The following is a 12,884-nucleotide window of genomic DNA, read 5'->3' on the forward strand; positions in this document are numbered from 1 at the left end:
TCCTTAGAGAGGTGTATTTTTTTTTTTTTTATTTTATTAGAAGGAATCTGTGGAGCAACATGAGGTTTATTGGGAGCTGATGAAGACTTGCAGCTGAGATGTGGAAGCAAAGCAAGGGGATGGCCACAGGGTGAAGACTGGGAGGATCTGCCTACAGTAATAACTCAAGGGCTTAGTCTAGGGCTAAAACACAGGAGCTGGGCCTGACTGCTGCAGGCTGGGATGACATGCTAGGACCACATCAGGATAAGCAGCCCTCGTTAAGAGGGTGAGGAGAAAGCCTTTGGTAAAATATATTTGTGCACAGCGCTGTGAGTGGGAGAGGTAGAAATGCTGCAGCTTATCATGGTGAGGACAGAGCTACCCATGACGGCCTGATCCGAACGACAGCCAGGATTGCTCTGTGGGCGCAAGGCTTCACACACTCCCCGCGGCACTGCCGTGGTTGTCCCTTCAGCTTAGGAAGGAGGCATTGGAGGAGCTGTGCCTCAGGCACCAGGGTGTGTGGTCTGATGAAGAAGGGGTTCAATTCCCACTCCCCCGGTAGAGAGAGCTTCAGGTGTGGGGTTGGCCTCTGCGCTAACAAGCGTCTCTTGCTTTGCAGCGCAAGGATTTACTGACTAGGGTGAGCAAAACTTGCCGAAGAAGAGGATGGTTTGTGATTTATTGTGTCTGATGAAGAAGAGAAAAGGGTGGTCAGCTTTGAAAGTCATTGTTGGGACTCTTGATCTCATCATCAAGACAGCTGTGGCAGCTGCTGCCTCAGTACCTTCTTCATTGACTTCCACAAAAGCTTTGTGAATAACTTGTGAGATGAAAAGATCCTTCTTCACTGACATCCCTGTGAAATCAGCCTGACTTGGGTCAAAAGCATTTTGTATCCCCATGCTGCTCAGAGGGGATTTAAGGTCATAATTCTCTTCCACCTTCAGCTTGGGCAGGTACAGATCCACTTCAGCTTTCATCATATTGTCTGATTTGGTCCATTCAGCCAATTTCTCATACGTCAGCTCTCTTTCCACCTGCAACGAGTTGAGGAAGGAAACATTTGGAATGTGAAGGACAGAGACAAGACATGCACAGTCTTAATGCTCATCAAGAACATATATACAAGATGACCCAACTACCAGCAGAGACTACAGATAGAATGTGCATCATATTTACAGGGCACGATCCTACAAAGTGCTGAGTAACTTATACTCCTTTTAATTTTCTTAAAGGTGGCAAGGTGTAGGTCTGAAGCCTCAAAGTGGTTTATAATTTTTTTTCTCTGGTGTGAAAAACATTGCTTTTTTTTTGTAATGTATCACTTGTAACAATAATAATAGGTGCTTGATGTGTGTGTATGTGGATGAATTTCATCTAAGTAGTGATAAATAAATGGGATGCATGGGAACTGAGGTACAAATAAAAATATTTGCCCTGCTCTCTGTAGAATCTGAAACTGATCCTGGCATAGTCAGGAGTTGCTGTTGACACCTTCTGGGTCAGGGCAGTAGTCAGCACCTAGTTTGAGAAACCCCACCACAAACTATCAGCTGGAAATCCAGGCTGAAGATGACATAAAAATGAATAAATGCAGCCTTCCGGAGAAGATACCTCTAGGGCATTGTGATTCAGAGATGATCCTTGCTTTTGGCAATAGGCAAAAAAAAGACAGTTGTGTGGACATAGGTTTTAGATGTGCTATGTTTGCAATGTTACCACATGTCCTGAATCCTAGGCTGAAAATCATGGGGTTACAGTTTCTGAAACAAAGTATGATCACATTAGCGCTATTCTGCTGTGATTTTGAAGCTTGTTCTTCCTCACTCTTTTCATCTGTTTCTGTTACTCTAATGTGTGTGATGCAACAGTAGGTCAGCTTTACCAGCTCCAGGCCAGTAGTGTTATCACTGATGTCATCTGGTAGGAGAACGAACATGCTGAGTTCATTTTTCACATATGGCAGCTCAATGATTCTGAATTTCATGGTGGTTTCATGGAGTATGAAAAATGTGTCTTTCAAAAACATCATCTGTACTGGTTTAGTCTTGGTCTGGAAAAAAATTGGACATAAAAATTACCTTACACATTAAAAGGATGATGAAATTTACTTGCTTCATTGAACTGGAAAGAAGTATAAGATTCTGCAGTATCTGGATATCCAGAACCCTTTTTGATAGACAGTATCACATCAAAAACTTCTCAAAGACTTTTCAGCATCTTTGAGATCTTTATTAAAAATTAGCATAAAAACACAAGCTAAATACCAACTCACTCAATCCCATGCAATGTATTTCTAAATTTAAAATAAGGGAGTTAGCTGTGATAACTCCTTTGTAGGAAGAGGTTGATAAACTCTCTTTTCAGGCCTTCCTATTCACCCTGTGAATTAAACCCTCACTGGCACCAGTGTATTTGGTTTGAATGGTGGTGGGGAAACTGCAGGGATGGCTTCTGTGAAGACATCAGAAGATGCCTCTGTCAGGCAGAACCGGTTTCAGCTGGCTGCAAGATGGACCTGTTACTGTCCAAATCTGAGGCAGTCAGTGACATTGGTAGTGCCTCTGTGATTGCATACTTAACAAAGTATAAAAACTGCTGCACAAAAGCAGCTGGGAGAGCCGAGTGAGATGGTGTGGACAAACTGCTCTGAAGACACCTAGATCAGTGAGGAAGGAGGTGGAGAAGGTGCTCCAGGCCTTGGAGCTGAGATTCCCCTGCAGCCCATGGTGAAGACAAAGGTGGTGCAAATATCCACCCTGCAACCCTACTGGAGCAGGCTTCTGGCAGAACCTGTGATGCTGTGGAAAGCAGCACTCTCAGGAGCAGGTTTTCTGGCATCACCTGTGACCCTGCAGTGGACTCACACTGGAGGAGTTCTTGGAAAACTGCAGACTGTGGGAAGGACCCACATTGGATGTGAAGGACTTTGTCCCATGGATAGGATTCTACACTTGAGCAGAGGAAAAGTGTGAGGAGGAGGAGGGAGCTGTAGAGACAACATGCAATGAGCTGACTACCTCAGCCCATTCCCAGTCCCCTGCACTGCATTGGGGCACAGATGAGTCACAAGTGAAGTTGAGCCTGGGAGGAAGGGAGGGGTGAGGGAGAGGTACTTTATGTTTCATTTACTTCTCACTAACTTACTCTGAGAAGTGGTAATAAATTAATTTCTTGAAGTTGAGCCTGTTCTTCCCATGATGGCAATTGGTAAATGCTCTCCCTGTTATTTCCCTGACCCCTGACCTTTTCATCCTATTTTTCTCTCCCTATCCTGTTGAGAAGGGGCAGTGATAGGGAGTCTTGGTGGGCACCTAGTGGCCACCAAGGTCACCCACCACAACCAACTGCTGTGATGGATCCTAAAACTGCACACGTAGCATAGTAGGTTTCGGGTACACAGTCACATCAATTGTTTCACATTGTCTGGCATACAAAAGGTATTAGCACCCTTAATCTATGTCAAACAAAATGTTTGTTTCCATTGACAATGGGTTTTACTTGCTTTTGACACAGTCCAAAAATATGCGTGCAGTCAGCTACTGGGAATTGTTAGTGCATGATCATTTAAATGCTGTTAGCTCAATGAATAGATGATCTGAATAAATCAGCCTCATGAACTCAACTAAAATGACAAACCCTGTGAAAATTCCCTGATAGGTTTGATGCAACACCCAGGGTGCGTATGGGAAGAACAGTTGGATGAGATCCCATTATGTCAGTGTCCCAAGAGCAGAAGTAAGCTCTAGGTGTGTAAACATTGCTCTCAAAAGCAACCTGGTCCTGTTTGAAACTGGTGCTTAGAGAAATTTCTTCTTGTCCTTAAGCTAATTTCCTTAACCTGCTTAGCTTACTTTTTTTAAAAATTAACTCTAACTGTTCCCAAGTATTATGATACTGAGGAGTTATAAATTAAAAATCCAGTTTACATGGATATGCATAAATAAGACAATGCTGAGTTGTTTTCACAGTTGGTATTCTGCCTGAGTTTATACCACTTTCTCAGCTATAAGTAGTGTTGCAGTGGCATATGAAATACAGGTGAAGTATATTGACATACAACAAGCATATTGACAAGGACTTTACCTTGCTTATTCTGAAGGGCATCTCAGAAGTATTTTTCTCCAAAAATTTCTTTTCCCACTTTCCTTTGAAATAAATGGCATTTACTAAGACCAACACAGTGCGAGAATGGAGAGATCCTGCAGGCAGCAGACTCTGTATTTTCCCTTCAAAATCAGACAAAGTGACTGTTATTCCAGTGTGACTGCATAACTTGCCAATTTTAATTGTTCCTTGACTGTGCCTACCTCTCCTTCAAAAATGTTTGCATTTGGGAAGTTTTTTACTGTACATTTTTACATTGTACATGTGGTAAAAATAACCTTTGAAGTATTTTTGTATCCTTTGTCCAGAGAAGTTGTGAATGCCCCATCCCTACAAATGTTCAAGGCCAGGTTGGATGGGGCTTTGAGCAACCTGGTCTAGTGGAAGATATCCCTGTCCATGGCAGGGGGATTGGAATGAGATGATCCTTAAGGTCCCTACCAACCTAAACCATTCTATGAATTCTCTGTTCTTTTAAAAATCATATTATTGGAGTTTTGGTAATAAATGGCACTGGAAAGTGGATAAAGCAGAATAGCTTGGATGTTCTGTGAAGTTGGTTGCAAGCAGCTGAAGAATGCAGAAGTAAAACCCTCACTAATCACTGTGTAGCCATACAGTATCTACCTGTGCATCCCTTTGAACAGCAATGATTCAGAGAGCATAAAGAATTGAGGGAAGGACCTTGTAAGGAGCAGCAGTTAGGATGGAAAGAGGCATTCTTCAGACTATTTAGCTGTACTTTGCTCATCAACTCCCTGCCCTGAGTTTCCACATTTTATGGATCTTGGCTGCAAGAGCAATAAATGTGGAAATACAAAATAATTGAAAGTTAGACAAGAAAAAAGCCATCAGAGTGATACTTACTCTCAGTTCTGTTTTCTACCCATGAATTGATTTGTGCTCTGACTTGTTCTGCAGCTCTCTTGAAGTTTACAGCTTGTGGCTTTGCATTGTAATAGCGTGTAATGAGTTGTAAGAACTCCTGAAAGATAGGATTAAAGAAAGTGTGCTTGCTTAGTTAAATTTGAGCTATAAAAATGTTAGTAATAATCAGTTTAACAGATTATACAGTCTGCTAATACATAATTAAAAACACATGCAGTAACCTTTATAATAAGGTCTGATACATTATATTCTAAATATTAAGGACTGATCAAACTTCAGTCTCAAGAAAACTGGTACTTCAAATTTTTGCGTTTGAAATCAGAGGTGGAAATTTTTGATTTTGAAACATCCGTGAAACCTTTGCAATTTTTTTAATTTCTCAAAATGACTTTTTTTGTGTAATTTAAATGCTTTTTTCCCCTGCTTGATGAAGTAATGTTCAGTACAAGATGGAAGAATAGGCTCATATAAAATCAAACACAGGCTTTTTCCTTCAGAGGTGAGGAACCTGCCAAAAATTTGTGAGGACAATAAAAGGAATGTTCTGGTAGAATAAGGAATATTCTGGTAGAATAAAATCATGACAGAAAAACAGAATTAATGTTTCCATTGCTGTCTGCTGTGAAATCATTCATGGAGATTCCCAACAGGAAATTCCCTCGATTCTCTGTAAAGCAAATGCACATGAGATTATGGAGAAAATGAGCAATACACATTCAGAAGGACAAATTGCTAATTACTCAGGAAAAAAAACTCCAAAATCAAGAGAACAGTAATCTCATTTAAAACCCCCTTCCAAGGACCTGGAAGATGATTAATGCAGCATCAGTTTTAAAAAGATTTCAGAGATACAGGTACAGTAATTTCACGAATACAAGCCGCACCAATTTGACCAAAATTTTGGTGGAAACCCGGAAGTGCGGCTAATATTCCGGGGCGGCTAATCTATTAACAAAATTCTAAAAGCTGCCAACACGGAAGTGAGAGCCCGCGGCAGCCCCAAGCCAAGCTGGAGCCCGGCCGGCCCCGGCAGAGGTGGGAAAGCCTGGCAGAGGCGGGGCCAGCAGTGTGGGGGCGGGCGGCAGAGCCTGAGCCAGCAGGGCGGGGCAGGGAGGGCGGCAGAGCCTGAGCCAGCATGGCGGGGGAGCCCGGGAGAACTGGGGCTAGCAGTGCAGGGGAGCATGGCAGAAGCAGGAAGGCCGGCGGGTGGGGCTGCCTGGCAGCGGGGGAAGTCCAGCAGAATCGGGGCCAGCAGCGTGGGGGAGCCCGGCAGTGTGGGGGCCTGCAGTGCCGGCCAGGGCGAGGAAACGCGGCGGCGGTGCAGACGGGAGGGGGCGGCCGGCGAGCCTGGTGGCGGCGGCGGCAGCCCTGCCGGCGGGGCGAGCGAAAGCGGCGCTCGCGAAAGCGCCGCTCGCCGCGAAAGCGCCGCCGCGAAAGCGCCGCCGCTCGCCGCGAAAGCGCCGCTCGCAAAAGCGCCGCCGCTCGCCGCGAAAGCGCCGCCGCTTGCCGCGAAAGCGTCGCCGCGAAAGCGCCGCCGCTCGCCGCGAAAGCGTCGCCGCTCGTCGCGAAAGCGCCGCTCGGCGAGCGAAAGCGCCGCGGGGCGGGGCGGGCGCGGCGCTCGCGAGGCGCGGCGCAGGGCGAGCGAAAGCGGCAGCGGGGCGGGCGGCGAGCCCGGCGGCGGCAGCCCTGCCAGCCGGGCGAGCGAACGCGGCAGCGGGGCGGTGCTGACGGGAGAGGGGGGCCAGCGAGCCCGGCGGCGGCGGCAGCACCACCCGGCCAGCCCCGCCGAGCCGTGGCGCTGAGCTGGGCCACCCGGCCCCGTCGGCAACCATGAGCGGGCCGAGCCTTCCTGGCCCCGCCCCGAGCCAGTAAAGCCCGCTATGCCGCGATCCTGTTACTAATTGGCCAATTTGTGAAAGCTGCGCACGGATTCTCGCGACGAACGAAAGTGCGGCTAATATTCGGGGTGCGGCTTATCTATTGACAAAGACAGCAACATTGTCGAGGCACCGGGGGTGCGGCTTATAATCCGTGCGGCTTGTATTCGTGAAACTACTGTAATTACAAACTCATGAGTCAGTGTGGGGCAAATGAATAGAATGGGTGTAGTGGGTGTATGGGTTAACAGTGACTTACTGGAGGAGTGCCAACAACATTTTGTAATGGGAAATCCAAAATCACAAATCTATTGGAGTTTTCTGAAGGTGTTAGTAAGCATATAGGTAAAAGGGCTGAACCATTACAGTAATTTTGGGTTACTGAAACACATTTTTTAGGACTTGTCACCAAAAGCTGAGCATCCATGGGACTACAGAAATAGGTCTCATTTGTTTAAAAGACTGGAAACCAAGAAAAGGAGGAAAAAATTCACAGTGAAGGGTTATTACTGCTGGAGCACCCCAGGGATATATGTACTGGCAATCTGTGCTACAGTATTTTTTCTATAAAACCAAAGCCTAGTTGTGTACATTGATATATATTAACATATTTATAGGTGATCCAGTAAAGTGTAAGATACAGAAAGTGACTGTTATGGTTTAGGAATGAAGTATGGAAGTTGTAATGGACAGGTACAGGAAAAAAATCTGCCTAATTATGGCAAAAAATGCAAATAAAAATATAAGAACTATGAATAAAAAAGTAGGCAACAAAGAAGAAATTTTTATAATGGCACTTTATAATACTATAGTGTGTCTACTGTCTGGGTTCACAATGCAGCTGTGGCCTCCCCAGTCTCAGAAATGCTGCAGTATAAAAGATACAGACACAGGGGATGAGGGTGACCAGAGATGTGGAGAAATGTCCTTCAGAGCAGAAATGAACCAACAGCGATGCCAACAGGCAGCAAGCTCAAAAAGCACAAGGGCTTCCTGCAGTTTATATCTCAGCTGTGAAAATCCTGGTACTGAGAGCTAAAGTAGATTCAAAAGACAAGTGTGCAAAGTCCTGAAACAATAGCTCATCAGAGTCATAAGTAGAATGCCTTCTGGTTCAAGAAGTCCCTGAGCTGCAGATCAGTTGGCAGCCACAGCAGATTCTGGAGAATCACTACACATTTTTCTCATGCACTTGCCTAACTGAAAACAGATGGACCTCTTGCCTGTCGAAGACTAGCCTTCTATGGCTGTCCTCATGTTCTCACTCAAACCCCAGTGCAATCATTTGGAATTTTTTTTAATCCTCTCTATTGAGAATTACTCTTAATGTCAACATATTCCCAAGTAAAGATGTTCAACTCACAGGCAATAATGGGTAGGTCTTTTCCTCATACAGTCGGTTGGCACTCTTCAGCAAGTAAGTGGTTCTGCGTTTGTTGATGTCAGACAGGAGCTTTTTGAAGCCAGAGTGGATGTTTTCTGCTCCCTCATGCTCAGGATCCTTGAAAAGAGACACCAATTAATAGTTTTTTTTTTTTCTGTTGCACCTGCTATGTTTATTTAAATCATTCATATTGTTTTAATTAAAAAGAAGTTTCAGGGAGTGAAACTGTTTTTTGCATATGTTGCATGTTTGCAGCATTGTGTATAATTAAATAAATGGGTTCCTACCTCTTGGGCAATAATTGATTTATTTAGTGCTTTGTAGGCATTTGGGGTGTTCTAACCTCACAGAAACAAATATCAGGGCACGGACTTACCAGTTATTCAAATTTTCCATGTTTCACACGGGTGTTTTCTGTTGCTGTTTGGATTTTGGAGAGAGCTTGTTCTGGGTGTCAGTGTTGATGGTTTTAGGGAGGATGAGGTTGCTTGCCAGCTGTTGCCAGCTGTTGCGTTGTAAATGGAAGAATGAGCTGCTACCTGCCAGCTGTCTGTATGCAGTGTCCTCCCCCATGTCATGTACTGTGCCCTGCACATGAGACACCAAGCATCTCTGCCACTGACTTAGGGTGAGTTGTCTGTCATTCCTTGCTATGATCTTTTCTTACTCATGCTGAGACATGGGCTGACAGGAAGGACACCTAGGGAAAAATTTTGTAGCCACAGGACACAGGATAGCAGAGGCTAAGATTTTCAGTGGGATAGGAACAGAGGCAACAGGGGGAAATTCCTGAAGGAAAAGATTAGACAGACTTCGCTACAATTTAAGAAGTCAGTGAGTTGCTAAAATGAATGCAGTGAGTGCAGTGATTCATCTTGAAGAACCATCTCACCCCATCAAAGGAGAGAAGTCAGTCTAATTTAATTTCTTTCCAGCTGTCTTTTAGATTCTATGCTGAAAAAAAAACATGGCTTGTTTGAGTTTAATACTTTTCAGTGGTTAGGGAGTTATTTGATGAAAAAGGTCTTGGCCCTTTTTCCTGCTGGCAAGTCTCTGGGGAGCAGATGAGCAAGGGTGAGTCAACACACATTACCTTAAAGGGGAGTTTTGTCTGCCTGATGTGTCTGTGCATACAAAAGAAGGAAGGGACTTTACTGGGAGTCAGGTATGAATGCAGTACCTGTTTATCTCTACAGGGAAAAAAAAACCCAACCAACCTGAAGGTGGTAAGAAATGGAATTGTCCAAAGCATATTAGGACCAATGATTTTTTGATATTTCCACAGCCCAGCTAAAACCAAGTGAGACAGTATTATGGCCAATCAAAATACTGATAGTCTCTAAGTTTTGCTTTTGAAAGACTGAATTAATGAGTTTTACAGTTTTATTACCTGCTTATTCACTTTTTCTGTATATAGCTCTTACTGAGCTGAGACAGTAGATAACAGACTGAAAACAAGTAGAATGTTAAAAGCCTAAAGCAGTGGTTGCATTGGACTATCCCATTCTCAGAGATTTTTATCTCAGAGTCTTTTGTTGTAATAAATACCATCTTTCTTTTCTTTGGTCTTGCTGGAGAAGGCCTTGTTGTCTCTCTTGCAGTCTGGTTAAAACGAAGTACCTGTGATGATGATAATAAATGTTCATAAAGACAGCTTGTTTGTTTGAGATTAATATGCCCAAGGGGTGCTAAGTATCTTAGTTTTCTACAGTAATTCACCAGTCATGCCCAATGAAGTTATTGAGGACAAGACCCTACTCTTGATTAAATCTCTGTAACTGTATCATTACTATATAGACTTTGACCACATGGACTGCTTAATAATAGATCAGTATTGTAACTGGAACAGGTTCCCCAGGGAGGTGGCCACAGCACCAAACCTGACAGAGTTCAAGAAGTGTTTGGATTACGCTCTCAGGCACATGGTGTGACTCTTGTGGTGTCCTGCGCAGGGCCAGGAATGAACTTAATAATCCTTAATGGGTTCCTTACAACTCAGTATATTCTATGACTCTCTGATATTTTCAATACTCACATATCTCCATTATTCATGGAAGAATTATCATTTTTATGGACTAACTGTATCACAAAGATCCCTGCTTCTCCTGTGCAGCCAAACACATGTTCAGAGAGCTTGCTAACATCTGTATCCAGTATGAGAAAGCAGATATTCTGCTGCCAGAACCAGCTGAGGTCTAGAAGCAGTGATATCTTGTTCAAGAGATTATCTCCAAATATCCTTTCTCTAGCATATTGTAGTGCCGTTTTTTCTTTTAATAAAGGTGTCTCTCCATCACTTTTTGAGCTCTATATTTGGTTAATTATTCTGTTCAGAGGGCAGTTAAAATGGAATGGAGAACTCCAAGCAAGACCAACAGTAGCCTTTAATGTCAATAACTTCTCCTTGGTAGACCACTTGCAATACTCTGTGAACTGTAAGTGTAAGCTAAATGTAGGGTTGGTGAAGAGCAGAGATCTTGGAAATAAAGTGTAAGTGATCTGCTATAATGTTGGTACAGAAAAGACCCCCACCCATGCTGTCGGCATTGCAGACCACTGTCCTCCCATGTTGTTCCTTACTGTTCTCCATAGGTAGAATAACAGTGCCATTTAGGGAGGAACCCCCTGTAAGGTGGTACATGGCTTATTTCAGAGCTTACCTCAGCCATCTGGGTTGCAGTGTCACCTTTTGCGCCCAGGTGGACCATGGCAAGAGCAGTTGCAATACTCCAAGGAGAAAAGAAAATGTTTTGGCCTTTGGAAGTTTCATTCAGCTTTTTGTAAAGATCGAGAGTGAAGCTGTTGGTTGACACTGAGGGAGTTTCCATTGGTACACTTGAGACAAATTCGTGTCAGAGAGAGGTGGTGATTGTCTCTTCACTCCTTAAAAATAAAAACAAAAGCTGCCTGCTTTGGGGAGATTGCCTGCACCTCTCAAAAACAGTCTGAAGATATCCCTGGGTAAAATACTGCACAGACTAAATACAGTCAGCTAGTAGGTTTCTTTCTAAGACCTGCATTATTATTTCCTTCCTCATCACTTTCATTGACCTTGCCAGGTTTATTTGTTTTTCATCAGTTGAGTACAATTTTAGCTAGAAATGTTTTCAGAGTTCAGATTTGTTTCAAAAACTTATTTGGTCTTTCTGTAGTTTTCATAGAGTTATTCTTCAATTCTGAGAGAGTGAAACAGAATAATTTCTCACTGTGCTGCTTTGGGATTTTACTATTTGTTTAAACTTCCTGTGATATTACTTTCTGCTGTAAAAAAAGCTGAGTTCAGGTGATTCACTGCATATATCCTGAAGGCTACTAGAGAGACAGATTGTTACACATTCTTGGTGTAGGTAAACCCATATTTGGAAGCTGTAGCTGGATTTGCTAATTTCTGTTTTTCAAGAAAGTTCATACAACCCCAAATAGTTCCTCTTTTAACCAACAACAAATTTTCTCTGGTTTCCTGCTGGTTTAACCTGCATATTTTCTATCCTTCTTCTGCTTCTTTTCCTAAGTATACTTTTACAGGACAAAACCAAAGAAAACAAATAACCACAACCCCAGGATTAAACAGATTTTCCATACATGGGTCTAGAGCAAAGTATTTTTTGGTCCACCTAATACCTTGATAAATATTAGGACAAACTCAGAAATTTTCATTGTCTTCATCAACATAAAGGCTAATAAAACATTTCGTAAAGTCAGTGTAAGATGGCATTAAATAAAATGTAAGCATTAGATCAACAACAGCAACTGGGCATTTAAATCCATCTTCACCAACAATTTATGAGGTTAACTTAAAAACTGCAGTCCGTAAAGCAAGCAGCTCCCATGAAGTGTCAGGGATGCCTGGAGCCTCTGAGGTCCTCAAGTTCTGTTTTTAAAACCTACCTAGAGCTCTGCAACAGCTTTGAAGCATTCCCAGGAGTGTTTCAGAGGTGAATGCCATGCAGCCTAGTTCTTACTTACCTAAGAAATCCTTCAAATCACATATCTTACTGCTGTTCCTGGAGATGCTGATACTCCCTGGTGATTAAGGCATCCTTCCTACAGGCCAGGAAACCTTCTGCCCTCCCAGGCTCTGTAGGTTTTGCCCAACCTCAGTCTGCATTCTGTCTACTGTGCCTTGGTACAGGGTTTTCCTAAGGGCTATATTTTGTAATAAAAAAAATCTTCCATCACCTGACTTTTGTGCCATCATTTAACCACTGAGTTCCAAAGAATTTTGAATGAATTTTTAAAACTTTCAAATAAAAGCTAGTTATTCTAATTACCTGAAATCCTGAGAGAAAAGAGTTAAGATCTGTCTTCAGTCAGAGTCTGTGGCGTCTGTGGGGCAATGACTACATTTGGAAATGTAGAAATGTTTGCACCTCCCTTTTCTTATCTACATCCTCTTCTGGTATTAAATGTGTATGTTTCCTCATTTATTCCTAGTTCTTCTCTCTATCACTTGTTTTCAGAACTTAGAGACCTCCTCAATTCAAGATCACTGTTACTGGGCTATGTCCTGGAACATGAAGGCCAGTATTCCAGTTCCCTACAGGTGTCCTCCACAATCTTGGAGTTTGGCCCACAAAAATGCAGGAATTGCAGAAAATAATTCAACCACACTGGATTGCCAACTGATTGCTGATGTCATTTTA

The 12,884-nt window shown here is 43.2% G+C and overlaps 1 protein-coding gene across 1 annotated transcript; it reads right to left on the reverse strand.

The window, feature by feature from the left end:
* Positions 1-50: 50 nt before the first annotated feature.
* Positions 51-12,561, reverse strand: LOC116992149 (heterochromatin-associated protein MENT-like). Its single transcript, XM_033051436.1, has 8 exons — positions 12,513-12,561; positions 10,902-11,124; positions 9,790-9,861; positions 8,221-8,358; positions 4,960-5,077; positions 4,072-4,214; positions 1,871-2,038; positions 51-1,022 (listed from the first exon to the last, which is right to left on the reverse strand). Exons 2-8 carry the CDS (start codon positions 11,067-11,069, stop codon positions 621-623), a joined length of 1,209 nt encoding a protein of 402 aa, XP_032907327.1. The 5' UTR covers positions 11,070-11,124; positions 12,513-12,561; the 3' UTR covers positions 51-620.
* Between the last annotated feature and the right edge of the window lie 323 nt (positions 12,562-12,884).

This window comes from Catharus ustulatus, chromosome 1 (assembly GCF_009819885.2).
Source record: "Catharus ustulatus isolate bCatUst1 chromosome 1, bCatUst1.pri.v2, whole genome shotgun sequence".
In the NCBI taxonomy this organism is placed as follows: Eukaryota; Metazoa; Chordata; class Aves; order Passeriformes; family Turdidae; genus Catharus; species Catharus ustulatus.

Excerpts from the sequence above, each read along its gene's own strand:
- LOC116992149 (XM_033051436.1), bottom strand. The coding sequence starts at position 11,069 with ATGGAAACTCCCTCAGTGTCAACCAACAGCTTCACTCTCGATCTTTAC. Across the intron at positions 5,078-8,220 it reads AGACCTACCCATTATTGCCT|GAGTTCTTACAACTCATTAC; the intron begins GTGAGTTGAACA and ends CCTATCTTTCAG. Across the intron at positions 1,023-1,870 it reads ACACTACTGGCCTGGAGCTG|GTGGAAAGAGAGCTGACGTA; the intron begins GTAAAGCTGACC and ends AACTCGTTGCAG.